Source organism: Coregonus lavaretus (assembly GCF_964263955.1).
Source record: "Coregonus lavaretus genome assembly, chromosome: 23".
NCBI lineage: Eukaryota > Metazoa > Chordata > Actinopteri > Salmoniformes > Salmonidae > Coregonus > Coregonus lavaretus.
In genome coordinates this window covers 10,545,889-10,562,419 of record NC_140010.1, presented here as the reverse complement: position 1 = coordinate 10,562,419, position 16,531 = coordinate 10,545,889, and the positions used below count along the sequence as shown (strand labels likewise).

Sequence of the window (16,531 nt, the reverse complement as noted above, 5' to 3'; positions counted from 1 at the left end):
GAGATAATAGGCAGAATCTCCAGCACACCCAAAACCGATTAGTGAAGGCGCAGGAGGCAAAATGCCTCACACTTCCAGTAAGATGCAAATGTATTTTAATAGTAACTGAACTTTCATGTAGTAGACCATCAGAACAATAGCGGGACAGAAGGCATAAGTTTGTTCCATTTTTGCTTCTCGTCTCTATTGCGCGAGAGCATGGGTTCCTTATACTAACGCCTAATTATTTTCTGTTGTAGTGGAAATACAGCTAGTATGTAATTCTGTCAGATCGTATGACATCTTGTGGCCTTTTTGGGTACCACAGGCATCCAATTATCACTGGCTCTTGCCTTCGGTCCCACTATGTGGAGATATGCTCTGATGGTCAACAGCTCAGCTACTGTTAAATATGTTCATCTGACTGGAAGTGAAACCTAGCCGGTTCAAAATAACTTCTGAAAGTAAGGCGTGAACACATGTTGGCAACACTTGCAACCATTAGGCCTGCACTGATCAGAAACGTTTGGTTTTTACACATTGGCTATTGTAATAACCACATCTAAATACAGGCAGTGACGAGTCTAATTCAGAGTCGCTAGCATTGGTTATGAAGCACCCATCTTGGCTGTCTTAGAAACAGCCAAAATGTAGCATCTAGGAATGAATACCAAAATGTTGGAGACCAAAGAATACTTATCCAATGCAGTGGTGCTACAACTGGAAGTAGATTTAGTGTCCATGCGTCTTGAAGCAATCCATCAGGTCAGAGATCATGTAGACAATCGTAACATTCAGTGGATTTCTGCGCTCCTAGTAAGCATAGTTGAACCATCTAGACAAACTATGAGCACTTACACAATTGTGTAATAAAAGGCATCAAACCATTTACTTGCATCACATCCTTCCAATCACCTTAGCACAATGACCTGCTTGCGAAGAGAAGTTAAACCTGACTGTAGCATGTGAGATTGAATGCGCTTGACCTTATGTTCTTGTGAGATACAATTTAGATGACTAGTGAGAATAAATCCAAGAGGAAGTCAGGACACGCCATAGTAAAGTAATATCTATTTTTATTATTTCAAATCAAGTGGACAGCAGCCATTCCAGAGTCAGGGCATGCATGGCTGCCCATCTTCCAGGAATCCCAGCTGGACTCAGGCTAACCCTGAAACAAAAAGTAAAGTTAAGCTAACAGGTCAATGAAACAGAACTTTGAAATGCTCATTTGGGGGTGTAAAAAAACCAAACCTGGTTAACATTCAGGCCGGTGAATTATCAGTGGTTGTAAGTGGTCCAAGGACTGCATTTTGAGTTTGCCCAAGTTTACCTAAAAGATAGTTTAAACATTGAAACTGGTGGATGGACACGTCAAAAGAAATAAAGCATCCCATTCTAGTGCCCTGGGAAAATAAGTAAATTCAACTGGAGTGGTGTGCAAAAAGGGTGTAATACCTGATGGTATTCCCCTTCTCTTCTGGGACTTGCAGCTGGAGTCACAGCAGCTACAGAGGTTACTATGGGAGGGGTCATCAAGGAGCTCCCAACTGAAGAAAAAAGTAGTCAAAACATGAATTTCTCATGGCACTGTTCCCTCCAAATGAGATACTTTTGGCAAGTTCAAGTAGTACCTCCTTCCAGAAAAAGTAGTTTAATTGAATAGGTGTAAACAATATTTTGTACCCATGCCCTTTCACATAGTGGCAGGCCTTCCTGCTGGTGTCAAGGCCACTGGGGTCCCAGGCCAAAAGCTTGCAATGTATATAGACCTGAGAAGAGATTAGGTATATTAGCTCTCATATTTCAGCAGTGCCAAAATGTAAATCACAGATAAGTACACCCACTTCCTCGCCAACGGTGAACTTGAAGGCTTTCAGAGACAGACGGATTTCAGAGGTTTCTCGTCTTGGTTCAAACTTTGCGTTTGAAGTCATGCTATCCACAAGACATCTGATGGCAACAAAAAAATTGACAGTCAGGAATGGTTCACCAAATGAATCCACACCTACTTGGAGCAAAAGCCCTAATAGCATCCAGTTGTATAACCCAGTGGTACATACCCCTTGGTGATGATGGGGTACACTGGGCCTGCTGGCTGCAGCTCTGGCATTGTGGTCGCAACACACTCCTCTAAGAGAAGCAGCAAAGGCTGATGGTCCTTCTGCTCCACTGCTGCCAAGATATGGATGGAGGAGCCAAGGGGGTATTCCCTAGACAGATGTGGTCCAGAGAAGTCATCTGCAGGATACACATATGGGCAGTCTTAAATCTGTAGGAGTTCAATTGTTTACTTCAAGGTTACAAGTAGTCTCAAACCTACCCGTCATAAGTCCCATGTGGTAGACCAGATCTCCTTGACCATATGTATGAAACAGTACTACATCAAATATGGGAGGCGCCCAGTCTGCGGGCCTACAGTACAGACAAAAGGAAATAATTTAGACATGTAGCCGAGGGTCAATGTTCAGGGTTGGACTGGTTCTTGTCCAGCATTAGCACATGATGCAACAGAAAGGGTATTATTTAGGGGGTATAAAACAGCCACATCTCACCTTTCATAGGCACAAACCACTGGGTAAGACTGAAAGACAGACTTCAGGTGAGCTTTGGGAGCAGACATAGAGGTCAGCTCATTCATGTACATCAGTGTGTCCCCAGTCACCTGTAGTGAGAAAGGAGGGGGTTCAACAACCCTACATCTGACAACCAAATACACGTCGGTACAACCTTTGCTAAAGCCTACCATTCTCCTGAAGTTACAGTCACTGAGTTCCACTTGGAACATGGCCTCCCCAGCAGAAACACTGGAGGGATAACAGTCTCCCAGACGGAGGAGTGAGGCATCCATTTGTGACCTGGCTGCCCTCCATCTCAAGGTCACTGAATCAGGGCCACAGTCTACCTCCATATCTGCCAGGAGATAAAAATTTAAATTTAAAAAAAGTATAAAATACAAAAGAACATCTTCTGCTGCTTTGCCATCAAAGTTTTTGTGCTAGTACTGGTCACGTTCCAAACACAATAGGCCTACATGAAAGACAGTGATAATACAAGTTACCTTCTTGTGCCACATTGGCAGCAACAGCCATGCATAGGAGAACCGCACTGTGCCAAAAGGAAGCCATCATGATTGAATACCAATGTTCAGTTGGTGATGCCTATAAAACCTGTCAGCAAGCAATCAAGTTAACCACTGCCATACGTGTGTTTTCCTATGTTAACAACCTCCAGCTGCAGGCGATCAATCACTGATCTGGAAATCATTAGTATGAACTCATTCCAGTCTTGCAATTAATTATCAGATACTTATGCTGCGTTCGTAACCAAGTGGGAGGTGGGAATTTACCAGTTGTGAAGTCGTAAATACTAGTTGGATGTATTCACGTGCTTTAAACTCGTTAAGAAATGCCGATTGGCTAATGGCCAACAAGCTGTGTAAAGAATATACTAAAAGTACAGCTACCACGCTTGTAAACAAACTATAGTGTTCAAAAACCATATTAATAGATTGCTTTTTATAAATAATGTTTTGTTGTTGCATTTCACTGAAGAAAAGGCCCGTCATCAAGGTAATTTTCTTAGTAGATGACATCAGAGGTCAGCAAGTGGGAGCTCAGGATGATAGACAAGTTTCCCACTAGTAATTACCAGTTGTAGTGACGTTCAAGTGGATTTTTCCCAGTCATATATGGTAGATTTCCACTTGGTTAGGAACACAGCATTACGTCACCATCCCCTGCTCAGACATTACATGCATCAACCAATGAGTGCGTCAGGCACCAAATTGCTATAACATGTGGTTAGCTGATACTTAAAATACACTGCTCAAAAACATAAAGGGAACACTTAAACAACACAATGTAACTCCAAGTCAATCACACTTCTGTGAAATCAAACTGTCCACTTAGGAAGCAACACTGATTGACAATACATTTCACATGCTGTTGTGCAAATGGAATAGACAACAGGTGGAAATTATAGGCAATTAGCAAGACACCCCCCAATAAAGGACTGGTTTTGCAGGTGGTGACCACAGACCACTTCTCAGTTCCTATGCTTCCTGGCTGATGTTTTGGTCACTTTTGAATGCTGGCGGTGCTTTCACTCTAGTGGTAGCATGAGACGGAGTCTACAACCCACACAAGTGGCTCAGGTAGTGCAGCTCATCCAGGATGGCACATCAATGCGAGCTGTGGCAAGAAGGTTTGCTGTGTCTGTCTGCGTAGTGTCCAGAGCATGGAGGCGCTACCAGGAGACAGGCCAGTACATCAGGCGACGTGGAGGAGGCCGTAGGAGGGCAACAACCCAGCAGCAGGACCGCTACCTCCGCCTTTGTGCAAGGAGGAGCAGGAGGAGCACTGCCAGAGCCCTGGAAAATGACCTCCAGCAGGCCACAAATGTGCATGTGTCTGCTCAAACGGTCAGAAACAGACTCCATGAGGGCGCGACGTCCACAGGTGGGGGTTGTGCTTACAGCCCAACACCGTGCAGGACGTTTGGCATTTGCCAGAGAACACCAAGATTGGCAAATTCGCCACTGGCGCCCTGTGCTCTTCACAGGTGAAAGCAGGTTCACACTGAGCACATGTGACAGAGTCTGGAGACGCCGTGGAGAACGTTCTGCTGCCTGCAACATCCTCCAGCATGACCGGTTTGGCGGTGGGTCAGTCATGGTGTGGGGTGGCATTTCTTTGGGGGGCCGCACAGCCCTCCATGTGCTCGCCAGAGGTAGCCTGACTGCCATTAGGTACCGAGATGAGATCCTCAGACCCCTTGTGAGACCATATGCTGGTGCGGTTGGCCCTGTGTTCCTCCTAATGCAAGACAATGCTAGACCTCATGTGGCTGGAGTGTGTCAGCAGTTCCTGCAAGAGGAAGGCATTGATGCTATGGACTGGCCCGCCTGTTCCCCAGACCTGAATCCAATTGAGCACATCTGGGACATCATGTCTCGTTCCATCCACCAACGCCACGTTGCACCACAGACTGTCCAGGAGTTGGCGGATGCTTTAGTCCAGGTCTGGGAGGAGATCCCTCAGGAGACCATCCGCCACCTCATCAGGAGCATTCCCAGGCGTTGTAGGGAGGTCATACAGGCACGTGGAGGCCACACACACTACTGAGCCTCATTTTGACTTGTTTTAAGGACATTACATCAAAGTTGGTTCAGCCTGTAGTGTGGTTTTCCACTTTAATATTGAGGGTGACTCCAAATCCAGACCTCCATGGGTTGATAAATTTGATTTCCATTGATAATTTTTGTGTGATTTTGTCAGCACATTCAACTATGTAAAGAAAAAAGTATTTAATAAGATTATTTCATTCAGATCTAGGATGTGTTGTTTAAGTGTTCCCTTTATTTTTTTGAGCAGTGTACTTATCCAGGCTTTGTAAAATCTGACATGCATCACCAAAGCCTGGTCAGAGGAATACACCGTTAATTTTGAGCCAATAAAAGTGATTGCGGTTTCTACGGCTGCGTTTACACAAGCGTCCCAATTCTGATATTTGCTCAATTATTGGCAAAATAGCTGATCTGATTGGTCAAAAGACCAGAATTGGGCTGCCTACAACTGTAGAAATGGCAGATATAGCATACATTTTCTGAAGATTGAAATTTTTATCCGTTCGACATGGGTCGATTTTTATTTTGTCAAACTTTCTTGCATGATGGAAACTTTTTCGAATAAACAATTGCCAAATAATTTTGAAGGTAGAATGTCTTCACGTAACTATAAAGTTCCACTCCACATTTAATTGTAAATGCCTACTTGCAGAATAATTTCTCAACTATAAAAATGTTTTCTTTGCCGGACAAGGATTGTCCAGACTTCGCCTTGCTTTTCTGGTTGGCTGGATGCAAGTTTCACCAGCCAGTTATTTCAGATCTACAGAAGCGCTATTATAATATGGCATGAGTCAATTATTGCATTCTGTCCATGCTGGCTTTCGCGGCCTACCTGAGACATGAAATAGGTGATAGTGCATACAGGCTGTCGCAAATTTATGAATGCGCATTTTTCTTAAATGGGTAAGAAACACTTCAACCACATTTTTGACACTAGGTTTTAGCGATTTTGTTGTGACGTTATATACACGACACAATATTTAAGTGAAAATGCACGGTAGCAGGCAATTCAATTGTCGGGTCAATTTTTGCCAACTTTCTAAATGTCGACAAAAAAACATCACTGGACAAGTAATGGCATGGAAGGAAGAAAGCAATACTATATTTCCAGAGTATTTGAGCAGGTACAGAAAGAGTAAAAGGGGACTTCGAGTATTTGATGTAAGCCTATTTGGAATTGGAACATTCCCATTTCTTATTAAAATTTGTGTTGCAAATTCAACATCAAATCAACTGGGATATAGGGTACTATCACAGGCACTTGTCATCTCCCGTCTGGATTACTGCAACTCGCTGTTGGCTGGGCTCCCTGCCTGTGCCATTAAACTCCTACAAAATTGTAAAGTGGTTATCCCACTGGCTATAGGGTGAATGCACCAATTTGTAAGTCGCTCTGGATAAGAGCGTCTGCTAAATGACGTAAATGTAAAATGGGGGGAGACGCCCCCTGGGGTAAGATGTGCCCTCCCTGTAATTCCCACAAAAAACACGGTCACAATAAAAAGTTCCTCTGGCTGCCACTAGTCTTGAACTACAAATCCTGTGTCAACATTTTAGAAGTCACTCCATCAAAACAGAGTTAGTGATCTAATTGTCATTTAGTAAAAATTGTAAATATAATCCAATGATCAACTGCAGCCATGTCTGTATTGTTACCTAAGCAAGGCCATCATCCACCTACAATCTCTAAACGTTGCTTGTGTGTAAATTTGATCTTGGGGTCTTAACCCCGTCGGCCTACTGCTGAAAAATTATAGCCCCCCCAAAATAAATCAGATTCACTTACGACAATCTTTTGAATAGCTTTACCATTGCATGAACACCTGTTGTGACTATCAATATTAGCAAACTATTTATGCCAAGAGAAGAAAGCGTTACAGTTCAAGTGTAAACAGGACACTGGGTAGGCCAGAACATGAAGTAGTCACAAAACACTGAGCGCTCACATGCCATAACTTACATTGTTCATCATAAGAGACATGGTGATACAGTAAGAATCAAACAGCTTCTTACAACCAGATGGTCACCTCTTGGCTAGTTTGTGTGGATACCTGCGCTGCACTCCTGGATTTACGGTACAGCTCATCAGGAGCATAGCATTTTTGACAACCACCAGAGACAAAAACCATTGTGAAGTACTCCATTTATTGAAAAACGCTGAAGTCAAAGGACTTCATATCCATATGGGGTTGTAGTTTCTACCACTTCTCCAAATGTACTGGAAAGGGCTGCACCCTTCCGGCCTCCTACAACAGGCAGATGGCAGTGAGACAGAAACCCCTGTAACAGGTTGAAGAATTGTTAGTCACATGCAGCTCATTGCCATTGGGGATGTTACAGTAAAATACCTCCCAATAACCAGAACACACCTGACAAGCGAAGTGTTCCAGACCATTACACCATCCAGTCAACTGTGGATACAGAACACAATGAGGACAGATTAGTAGGTTACAGGTTCAAGTTAATTTGGCATCAAAGCTGATACACTTTGCTTTTAAATTGTAAACTATAGTCTTGAAGGCCAAAAAAATAAAAATCACCAACCTTGGTCTACAGTAGGATACTTTATGGATTCACTGGAGATCTGGGTTTCAGAGTGTCCCACTATTGTGAGCGGTCCAAGGACAGCGTTTTGAACCAAGCCCTGGGGTTCTGAAGAGAAAAGTTACTTCAAGCTGCATTCCCATAAGAAACTCAAGAATGATCAGCTCAAATTAATATGGAACTTGACAGTTTATTCAGGCTTGAAATGAAGTGCCTCAAAATACCTGAATGCAAGCCCCTCTTCAACCGAGGCTTGCAACTGGATTCACAGCACTTGCAGAGGACACTTTGAGACGGGTCATCCAGCAGCTCCCATCTACAAATAAAAAGAACAAGGTTACAGAGCTGTTGCACTGGCACTACCGTCATTATGGCCCAATGTTAAAGAATGTGACCAATAAACTGTAATACTAACCCTCCAGTCTCTTTAATGTAGTGGCAAGCCTTCTTTTCTTTATCAAGAACCTCAGGGTCCCATGCAACAAGCTTGCAATGGATATATACCTGGGGTGAAGTAAGAGAACAGTCAAGACCTACAGTATGAACAACCCAGTCATACCGAGAACTTGTGGGCCACTCACTTCCTCGCCGAGGGCAAACTTGAAGGACTGCAGGTAAAGCAGGATAGCAGACGAGTGGTACCTAGGCAGGAACCTGGAGTTCCCAGTCTTCCCATCTGCAAGGCAACTGAAAATGCATTGTGAAATGAGCAGACAAACAGAACTTCAATCCAGCAAATAATCACACCAGACAAGCCAACATTCTCAATATGTTGTTGGGATGAATCTGTCCCCTACATCAGCGTTTTCCCAACTCAGTCGCCCCTCCCTCCCCTGGGTGCAAGTTTTGGTTTTTGCCCTAGCACTACACAGCAGCTTAAAATAAGCAACACTTGATGAGTTGGTTATTTGAGTCAGCTGTGTAGTGCTAGGCGGTCAAAAACCGAAACATGCACATTACCAGGTCTGGTACATACCCCTTGTTGGTGATTATTGGGTACACCAGACTCTCAGACTGCAGTTCTGGTGTAGTGGCCGCCACACACTCCTCCATGAGCAGCAGCAAGGGCTGATGGTCCTTCTGGTCCACTGCTGCCCAGATGGGGATGAAAGAGCCCAGGGGGAACAGGCTGGTCTTGGCCAGACCAGTAAGGTCTTCTACATGCAACAGAGAGGGGGCGCAATACATATGTACCATACATCCACAGGTTTCAACTCACGTCAGGCAGTGTCCTCTGCTAGGCATTTATTTACCAGGTAAGTTGATTGAACATATTCTCTAACAATGATATTGTAGGAGTCACTCACCATTGAGGAGTGCCATGTGGAAAACCAATCCTCCATGACCCTCAGCACTACCAGAGGCAGGGATAAGGAATTGGGGAATCCATCCCTCAGGTCTACATACAGGGGGAATGTATGGTTTAATCATTACAGTTAAGGTGACAAAGGCTTAGGAAGATTTGATTCCAACACCATTGCTACGCTGCACCCAATAGAGCCCTCAACTCAGTTCCACTACATTTTATTATTGTGCCCCTCTAGTCAGGGACTGATTTAGACCTGGGACACCAGGTGTATGCAATTAATGATCAAGTAGAACAGAACCAGCAGGCGCCAGACCACTTAGGGTATGAGTTGAGTACCCCTGGCATAGATGGTTACCTTGTGTAAACACACTTAATGTGGTGACTAATAGCAGCAGGTTTGGGCTTTCGGTCAGGTCTGTAAGTCAGGTTGGTTGAGTAGATGTGTTTTTTGCCAGTCACCTGGGGAATGGAAGGAGACTCATTAGTCTTCGCAGGATCCAAAATAGTATACATTGGGTCAAGAGTTAGACATTACCCGTTTCTTGATTGCACAGCCATTGAGGTTGTAGTGGAATGTCGCTTCCCCTTCTCCAGTGGGAAGAACAGAAAATTTGGATGGAACGCAGTGTCCAAGGAAGAGACGGGCAGCATTCTCAACCAACTCTGGACTGACCTTCCATGTCACTTTAATGGAGCGTTTCTCACAATCCACACTAAAATCTAAAAATTTAATTTGACAATATCATCACTCCCATCTCAATAGCCAACATCAACACAACTTGGTTAGTCTGTTAGGTTGTCAGCATGAGATAAGTAGCCAATTGAAGTTTACATGGTCTCAGCGCTATATAATGTGTTCATTATTAGACTTACCGTCGTTGGCAGCCCTTGCTGCTACAACAGCCAAAACGATTGCACATTGCCACAGGAGAGACATGACTGAATGATCTAGGAGTGGCTGAAACTAGAAATATTTATGGACCAATTGATTCTAATTATCTTAATGCTGAACATCTGTGAGAGTTCAAGAAGTGATAATTATAGACCTAAAAACTTAACAACATCATCAGTTTTTGTATTTCTTGGTCAAAAAACATCCTTGAATTTTTACGGTTTTAAAAGTTACATTTGTAATAGTCACATCTTTTCCCCAGAAAGTAATTATTTGCGAAGCGGAACCAATGTCTCACAAAACACGATGGACGGACGGAATAGTGACTTACACAGGAAGTAAAGTTGAATCAAATGGTTGAAGAATCTTTGGTTTGCTCAATTTGGCAACAATACCACACTAAATGTGGATGAGTTTTTTTTTTTATCGATTTAAAACGTATTTTATGCGACAGTCAAAATGCTGATCAAGGTTAAGGTAAGACCAGCCATTTAATCGGTGGCCAAGCCCGCTAGTTTACAGACTGAATGATCATCTCATCGCCGATCTAGCTATCTGCCGTAGCTAAATATATTAATTGATTTAAAAAGCGCTATATAGTGGACATCGCTGCAGGCCATTGGCATTGAAACAGTCATCCCCATATAGAATGTAGAGTTCGCTAACGTGAACTATACGGAACAAAAAATATAAACGCCACATGCAATAATTAACGATTTTTATGAGTTACAGTTCATATAAGGAAATCAGTCAATTTATTTAATTTCATTAGGCCCCAATCTATGGATTCACATGACTGGGCAGGGGCGTAGCCATGGGTGGACATAGGCAGGCCCACCCACTGGGGAACCATGTCCATCCACTTGGGAGCCAGGCCCAGCCAATCAGAATGAGTTTTCCCCCACAAAAGGGCTTTATTACAGACAGAAATACTCCTCAGTTTCATCAGCTGTCATGGTGGCTGGTTTCAGACGATCCCTCAGGTGAAGAAGCCGGATGTGGAGGTCCTGGGCTGGCGTGGTTACACGTGGTCTGCGGTTGTGAGGCCGGTTGGACATACTAACAAATTCTCTAAAACGACAGCTCTGGTGGACATTCCTGCAGTCAGCATGGCAATTGCGCGCTCCCTAAAAACTTGACACATCTGTGGCATTGTGTTGTGTGACAAAACTGTACATTTTAGAGCTACATTTTATTGTCCACAGCACAAGGTGTCAAGTGGATGGATTGTCTTGGAAAAGGAGAAATGCTCACTAACGGATGTAAACAGATTTGTGCAAGTAATTTGAGAGAAATAAGCTTTTTGTGCATATGGAACATTTCGGGGATCTGTTATATCAGCTCATAAAACATGAGACCAACAATTTACATGTTGCGTTTTATATATTTTTGTTCAGTATAACTAATTAACGTTAGGTAGCTAACTAACTATATGCTAGCTAGGTGTTACTACCTAACTAAATTAAATTATATGGCCATCGTCCTATGGTTGAGCTGCTTTGCTCACCCCAGTCTACATCAAAATCTAGACAGGATACAAGGCCTCACTCAGTACAATAAACAGGTGCTGTAGAACCATAGCCATTATCCACTAACATAGACCTAACCTTATAAGATGTTGCTGTTTATTGCAATATGGTATTTTATGCTCTAAAATGAACAATTATTTTACTGTTACAGACTCTCACTGGCAAAGAAATAGAGATCGACATTGAGCCCACAGACAAGGTATGAAACATCTACATTACTCTGAAGGTTGATATTAATCTCATGCGTTTGCTTTCCATGTGTAATATTTTGATTACTCATGTCAGCATACATTGCTGGGGAGTCATGTCTAGATGTTCTATACCATTTGGCCATCAGATTTGCCACCAATGCTCCTTATAGGACACATCACTGCACTCTATACTCCTCTGTAAACTGGTCATCTCTGTATACCTGTCGCAAGACCCACTGGTTGATGCTTATTTATAAAACCCTCTTAGGCCTCACTCCCCCCTATCTGAGATACCTACTGCAGCCCTCATCCTCCACATACAACACCCATTCTGCCAGTCACATTCTGTTAAAGGTCCCCAAAACACACACATCCCTGTGTCGCTCCTCTTTTCAGTTCACTGCAGCTAGTGACTGGAACGAGCTGCAAAAAACACTCAAACTGGACAGATTTATCTCCATCTCTTCATTCAAAGACACTCTTACTGACAGTTGTGGCTGCTTCGCGTGATGTATTGTTGTCTCTACCTTCTTGCCCTTTGTGCTATTGTCTGTGCCCAATAATGTTTGTACCATGTTGTGCTGCTGCCATGTTGTGTTGCTACAATGTTGTTGTTATGTCATGTTGCTACCATGCTGTGTTGTTGTCTTAGGTCTCTCTTTATGTAGTGTTGTGGTGTCTCTCTTGTCGTGATGTGTGTTTTGGCCTATATTTCGTAATTGTTTTATCCCCCGTCCCCGCAGGAGGCCTTTTGCCTTTTGGTAGGCCGTCATTGTAAATAAGAATTTGTTCTTAACTGACTTGCCTAGTTAAATAAAGGTTACATAAAAATAAAATAAATAAATATCCCAGTAATGACATTTAGCTTATGTGCTCTCTTGTACACATATGAAGGTGGAGAGAATTAAAGAAAGAGGGGATTCCACCTCAACAAAGACTAATCTACAGTGGAAAACAGATGTAAGTAATCAACCCTTCCGTCACAATCTTGTCATGAAACATCTGCTCCATTTAATCAAGTGGCGGCATTAAATCTTGGATGTAACACTTGTTTTATCTGCTCCCATCCCTCTCAGGAACGATGAGAAGACCGCTGCAGACTACAAGATCCAGGGAGGCTCAGTTCTGAATCTGGTCCTAGCGCTAAGAGGAGGGCTAGTCTGCCACTGTCCCAGCATATACCTCATCTTCTAGTGGGCAGTGGGGCCGGCCTTGTGCCAACCCACAAGTTTCTGTCATCGTCACTCACACCATGTTGCAACACAGAGCAGCAAATTGCCAGAATGGTGTGACACTAAAATCCTTATGTCTCCTGGGCCTAAGCAAACAAAGGACTTTCTGCTATGTAATTCTTCTGTGTAGATTGTTTTTGTAACCACCTCTGCTTTATGTTCCAACAGTGTAAGTGGGACACACAGTGCGAGAGTGAGTTTGGACACTGGTATTTTGCTTGTGATTAAAAGATCAAGTTGACTGTTTTTGTTTTGAAGTACATGGCTGCTATTGTATGAGTGTGTGATTTAGCAGTGCATTGTAAAACTACTTTCCATATATAGGCAGTTATAGGAATTCTAAACTCATTGAGGTTTGATAACCTTTAATTGGAAATAACACATGCAAATTCGCCACTGGCGCCCTGTGCTTGAGCACATCTGGGACATCATGTCTCGCTCCATCCACCAACGCCACGTTGCACCACAGACTGTCCAGGAGTTGGCGGATGCTTTAGTCCAGGTCTGGGAGGAGATCCCTCAGGAGACCATCCGCCACCTCATCAGGAGCATTCCCAGGCGTTGTAGGGAGGTCATACAGGCACGTGGAGGCCACACACTACTGAGCCTCATTTTGACTTGTTTTAAGGACATTACATCAAAGTTGGATCAGCCTGTAGTGTGGTTTTCCACTTTAATTTTGAGGGTGACTCCAAATCCAGACCTCCATGGGTTGATAAATTTGATTTCCATTGATAATTTTTGTGTGATTTTGTTGTCAGCACATTCAACTATGTAAAGAAAAAAGTATTTAATAAGATTATTTCATTCATTCAGATCTAGGATGTGTTGTTTAAGTGTTCCCTTTATTTTTTTGAGCAGTGTACTTATCCAGGCTTTGTAAAATCTGGCATGCATCACCAAAGCCTGGTCAGAGGAATACACCGTTAATCTTGAGCCAATAAAAGTGATTGCGGTTTCTACGGCTGCGTTTACACAAGCGTCCCAATTCTGATATTTGCTCAATTATTGGCAAAAGAGCTGATCTGATTGGTCAAAAGACCAGAATTGGGCTGCCTACAACTGTAGAAATGGCAGATATAGCATACATTTTCTGTTGATCGAAATTTTTATCCGTTCGACATGGGTCGATTTTTATTTTGTCAAACTTTCTTGCATGATGGAAACTGTTTTTCGAATAAACGATTGCCAAATAATTTTGAAGGTAGAATGTCTTCACGTAACTATAAAGTTCCACTCCACATTTAATTGTAAATGCCTACTTGCAAAATAATTTCTCAACTATAAAAATGTTTTCTTTGCCGGACAAGGATTGTCCAGACTTCGCCTTGCTTTTCTGGTTGGCTGGATGCAAGTTTCACCAGCCAGTTATTTCAGATCTACAGAAGCGCTATTATAATATGGCATGAGTCAATTATTGCATTCTGTCCATGCTGGCTTTCGCGGCCTACCTGAGACATGAAATAGGTGATAGTGCATACAGGCTGTCGCAAATTTATGAATGCGCATTTTTCTTAAATGGGTAAGAAACACTTCAACCACATTTTTGACACTAGGTTTTAGCGATTTTGTTGTGACGTTATACACACGACACAATATTTAAGTGAAAATGCATGGTAGCAGGCAATTCAATTGTCGGGTCAATTTTTGCCAACTTTCTAAATGTCGACAAAAAAACATCACTGGACAAGTAATGGCATGGAAGGAAGAAAGCAATACTGCATTTCCAGAGTATTTGAGCAGGTACAGAAAGAGTAAAGGGGACTTCGAGTATTTGAGGTAAGCCTATTTGGAATTGGAACATTCCCATTTCTTATTAAAATTTGTGTTGCAAATTCAACATCAAATCAACTGGGATATAGGCTACTATCACTAGGTCAGCATCCCAGATTCGCCTCTTCACTGTTGATGTTGAGACTGGTGAGACTATATTTTACCTGACAATTATCTCGGGTGCTATCCCTAGGGTCTGGAAGGCTGCCCATGTTCTTCCTCTCTACAAAGGTGGTGACCACTCTGACATGAATAATTATCACCCTATCGCTAAACTGTCTAGCCTAGCAAACTTTTTTTAATCTTGAAGCAATACTCAGCTTAGATTTTTTCTAGCTTCAAAATGTATTCTAAGTGTCCATCAGTCTGGTTTCAGGCCAGGTCATAGCACTATATCTGCTGCTTTGGTGATAAAATACATTTTAAATTGCATGGACAAAAGGTGGCATTGTGCTGCCCTTTTTTTAGACCTGTTGAAGGCTTTCAACACTGTTGACCATTCAATATTAATTCGTAGACTGTCTGAAATTGGCCTGGGTCAGGCAGCCTTCATCTGGTAGGAAAACTACCTGACAGACCGGAGACAATGTGTTTCTTCTGATAGTGTGAAGTCAGACTTCCTTGATATTACTAAGGTTGTCCCACAGGGGTTGATTTTGGGCCCTGTAGTTTTTACTGTCTATATAAACAACATTGGTTTGTTCGTAGGAAATTGTAACCTCCACTTGTATGCAGATGATACTGTTTTGTATTGTGTTGCCCCTTCTGTTGACAAGGCTCTCTCGGCGCTACAATCTGAATTTGTTTTGCTTTGATGAAAGCCCTTGTTGAACTAAAATTGGTACTTAATGCAGGTAAAACTAAGTATATGTTTAAAAAGCTTTCAAATGTATCTGATGATTTATGCATTTGTACATTGGATTGGTTGTGTCCCCAATTATACATGTCTGGGTATCTGGATTGCCGAGAAGCTGTCTTTCAGAAAGCATGTTGATGAATTAGTTAAGAATTGAAATGGGCTTCCTTTATAAGAATACGGCATGCCTTTCATTAAATAGCAGAAAGAAAATAATTCACTAGACATTCATACTGGTTATAAATTATAGTGATATTGTTTATATGAATGCAGCTGCCACTGTATTGAAGCCTTTGGACGCAGTTTATCATATAACACTACGCTTTATTACGGGCGACAGGTTCAGTACACATCATTGCTTTCTGTATCAGAAAGTAGGCTGGCCCTCTTTGAAGTCTCCTAGATCAATACATTGCACTCTTTTTGTTTATAAAGCCCTCTTGCATAAACTTCTGCTCTACCTTGCTTCATTGTTAACACTACAGACGCACGAGTTAACAGACCCGGTCTCAGGGATGGCTAACTCTGGAGATCCCTTCGATCTCCACTGAATTAGGTAAATCAGATTTTAGTTTTATGGCACCTTGTGGAATAATCTTCAAAGCAATCTAAAATGGGAAGGCTTGATGCCTCTAGGGAAATTCAGATGGCTTATTGAGGATTTTTTTACTGAAGAATGTGTTTGTTTGATATGATTGTGTTTTGCTTTTTGTGTATTCATGTATATTATTATTATGCATATATATATATATATATATATATATATATTGTGTATATTGATGTGTATAGTGTATATTGATGTGTATGTTTGATTCAAGGCTCATCTGTAAAAGAGACCTTGGGTCTCAGCATGACGCCCTGTCAAAATAAAGGTTAAATAAAAATATTACAAATATTGTATTGAAGGGCATCATCTCAGCTCATATCCATCTTAGCCAACATTTACAGCATGGGGTTTTTGCCTCGGCTTCACACCGGAGAGAGAGTGAAAGTGAAATGGAGCCAGAGACCAAGCATAGACGGGGTATTTGGAGTATTCTCAGTATCCCGCACTGCAGACATGGGGGCAGGGCATAGTGCGCGGTGCAAGAGAGA

At 42.4% G+C, this 16,531-nt stretch overlaps 1 protein-coding gene and 1 pseudogene across 2 annotated transcripts; one reads left to right on the top strand and one right to left on the bottom strand.

Moving 5' to 3' along the window:
- Positions 1-1,244: 1,244 nt before the first annotated feature.
- LOC311150607 (zona pellucida sperm-binding protein 3-like) lies at positions 1,245-3,110 on the bottom strand (the record flags this gene model as incomplete). The annotated part of the gene is made up of 9 exons (XM_084188093.1): positions 1,245-1,312; positions 1,438-1,529; positions 1,666-1,751; positions 1,827-1,932; positions 2,043-2,220; positions 2,303-2,394; positions 2,535-2,644; positions 2,726-2,892; positions 3,041-3,110. The coding sequence occupies 9 exons, from the start codon at positions 3,108-3,110 to the stop codon at positions 1,245-1,247; spliced, it is 969 nt and encodes a 322-aa protein (XP_084044219.1).
- Positions 3,111-10,214: 7,104 nt separating this feature from the next.
- LOC311098663 (ubiquitin-like protein NEDD8) lies at positions 10,215-12,852 on the top strand (annotated as a pseudogene). Its single transcript, XR_014615689.1, has 4 exons — positions 10,215-10,332; positions 11,536-11,583; positions 12,470-12,535; positions 12,652-12,852. The product of XR_014615689.1 is annotated as a ubiquitin-like protein NEDD8 (transcript).
- The last annotated feature ends 3,679 nt before the right edge of the window (positions 12,853-16,531 follow it).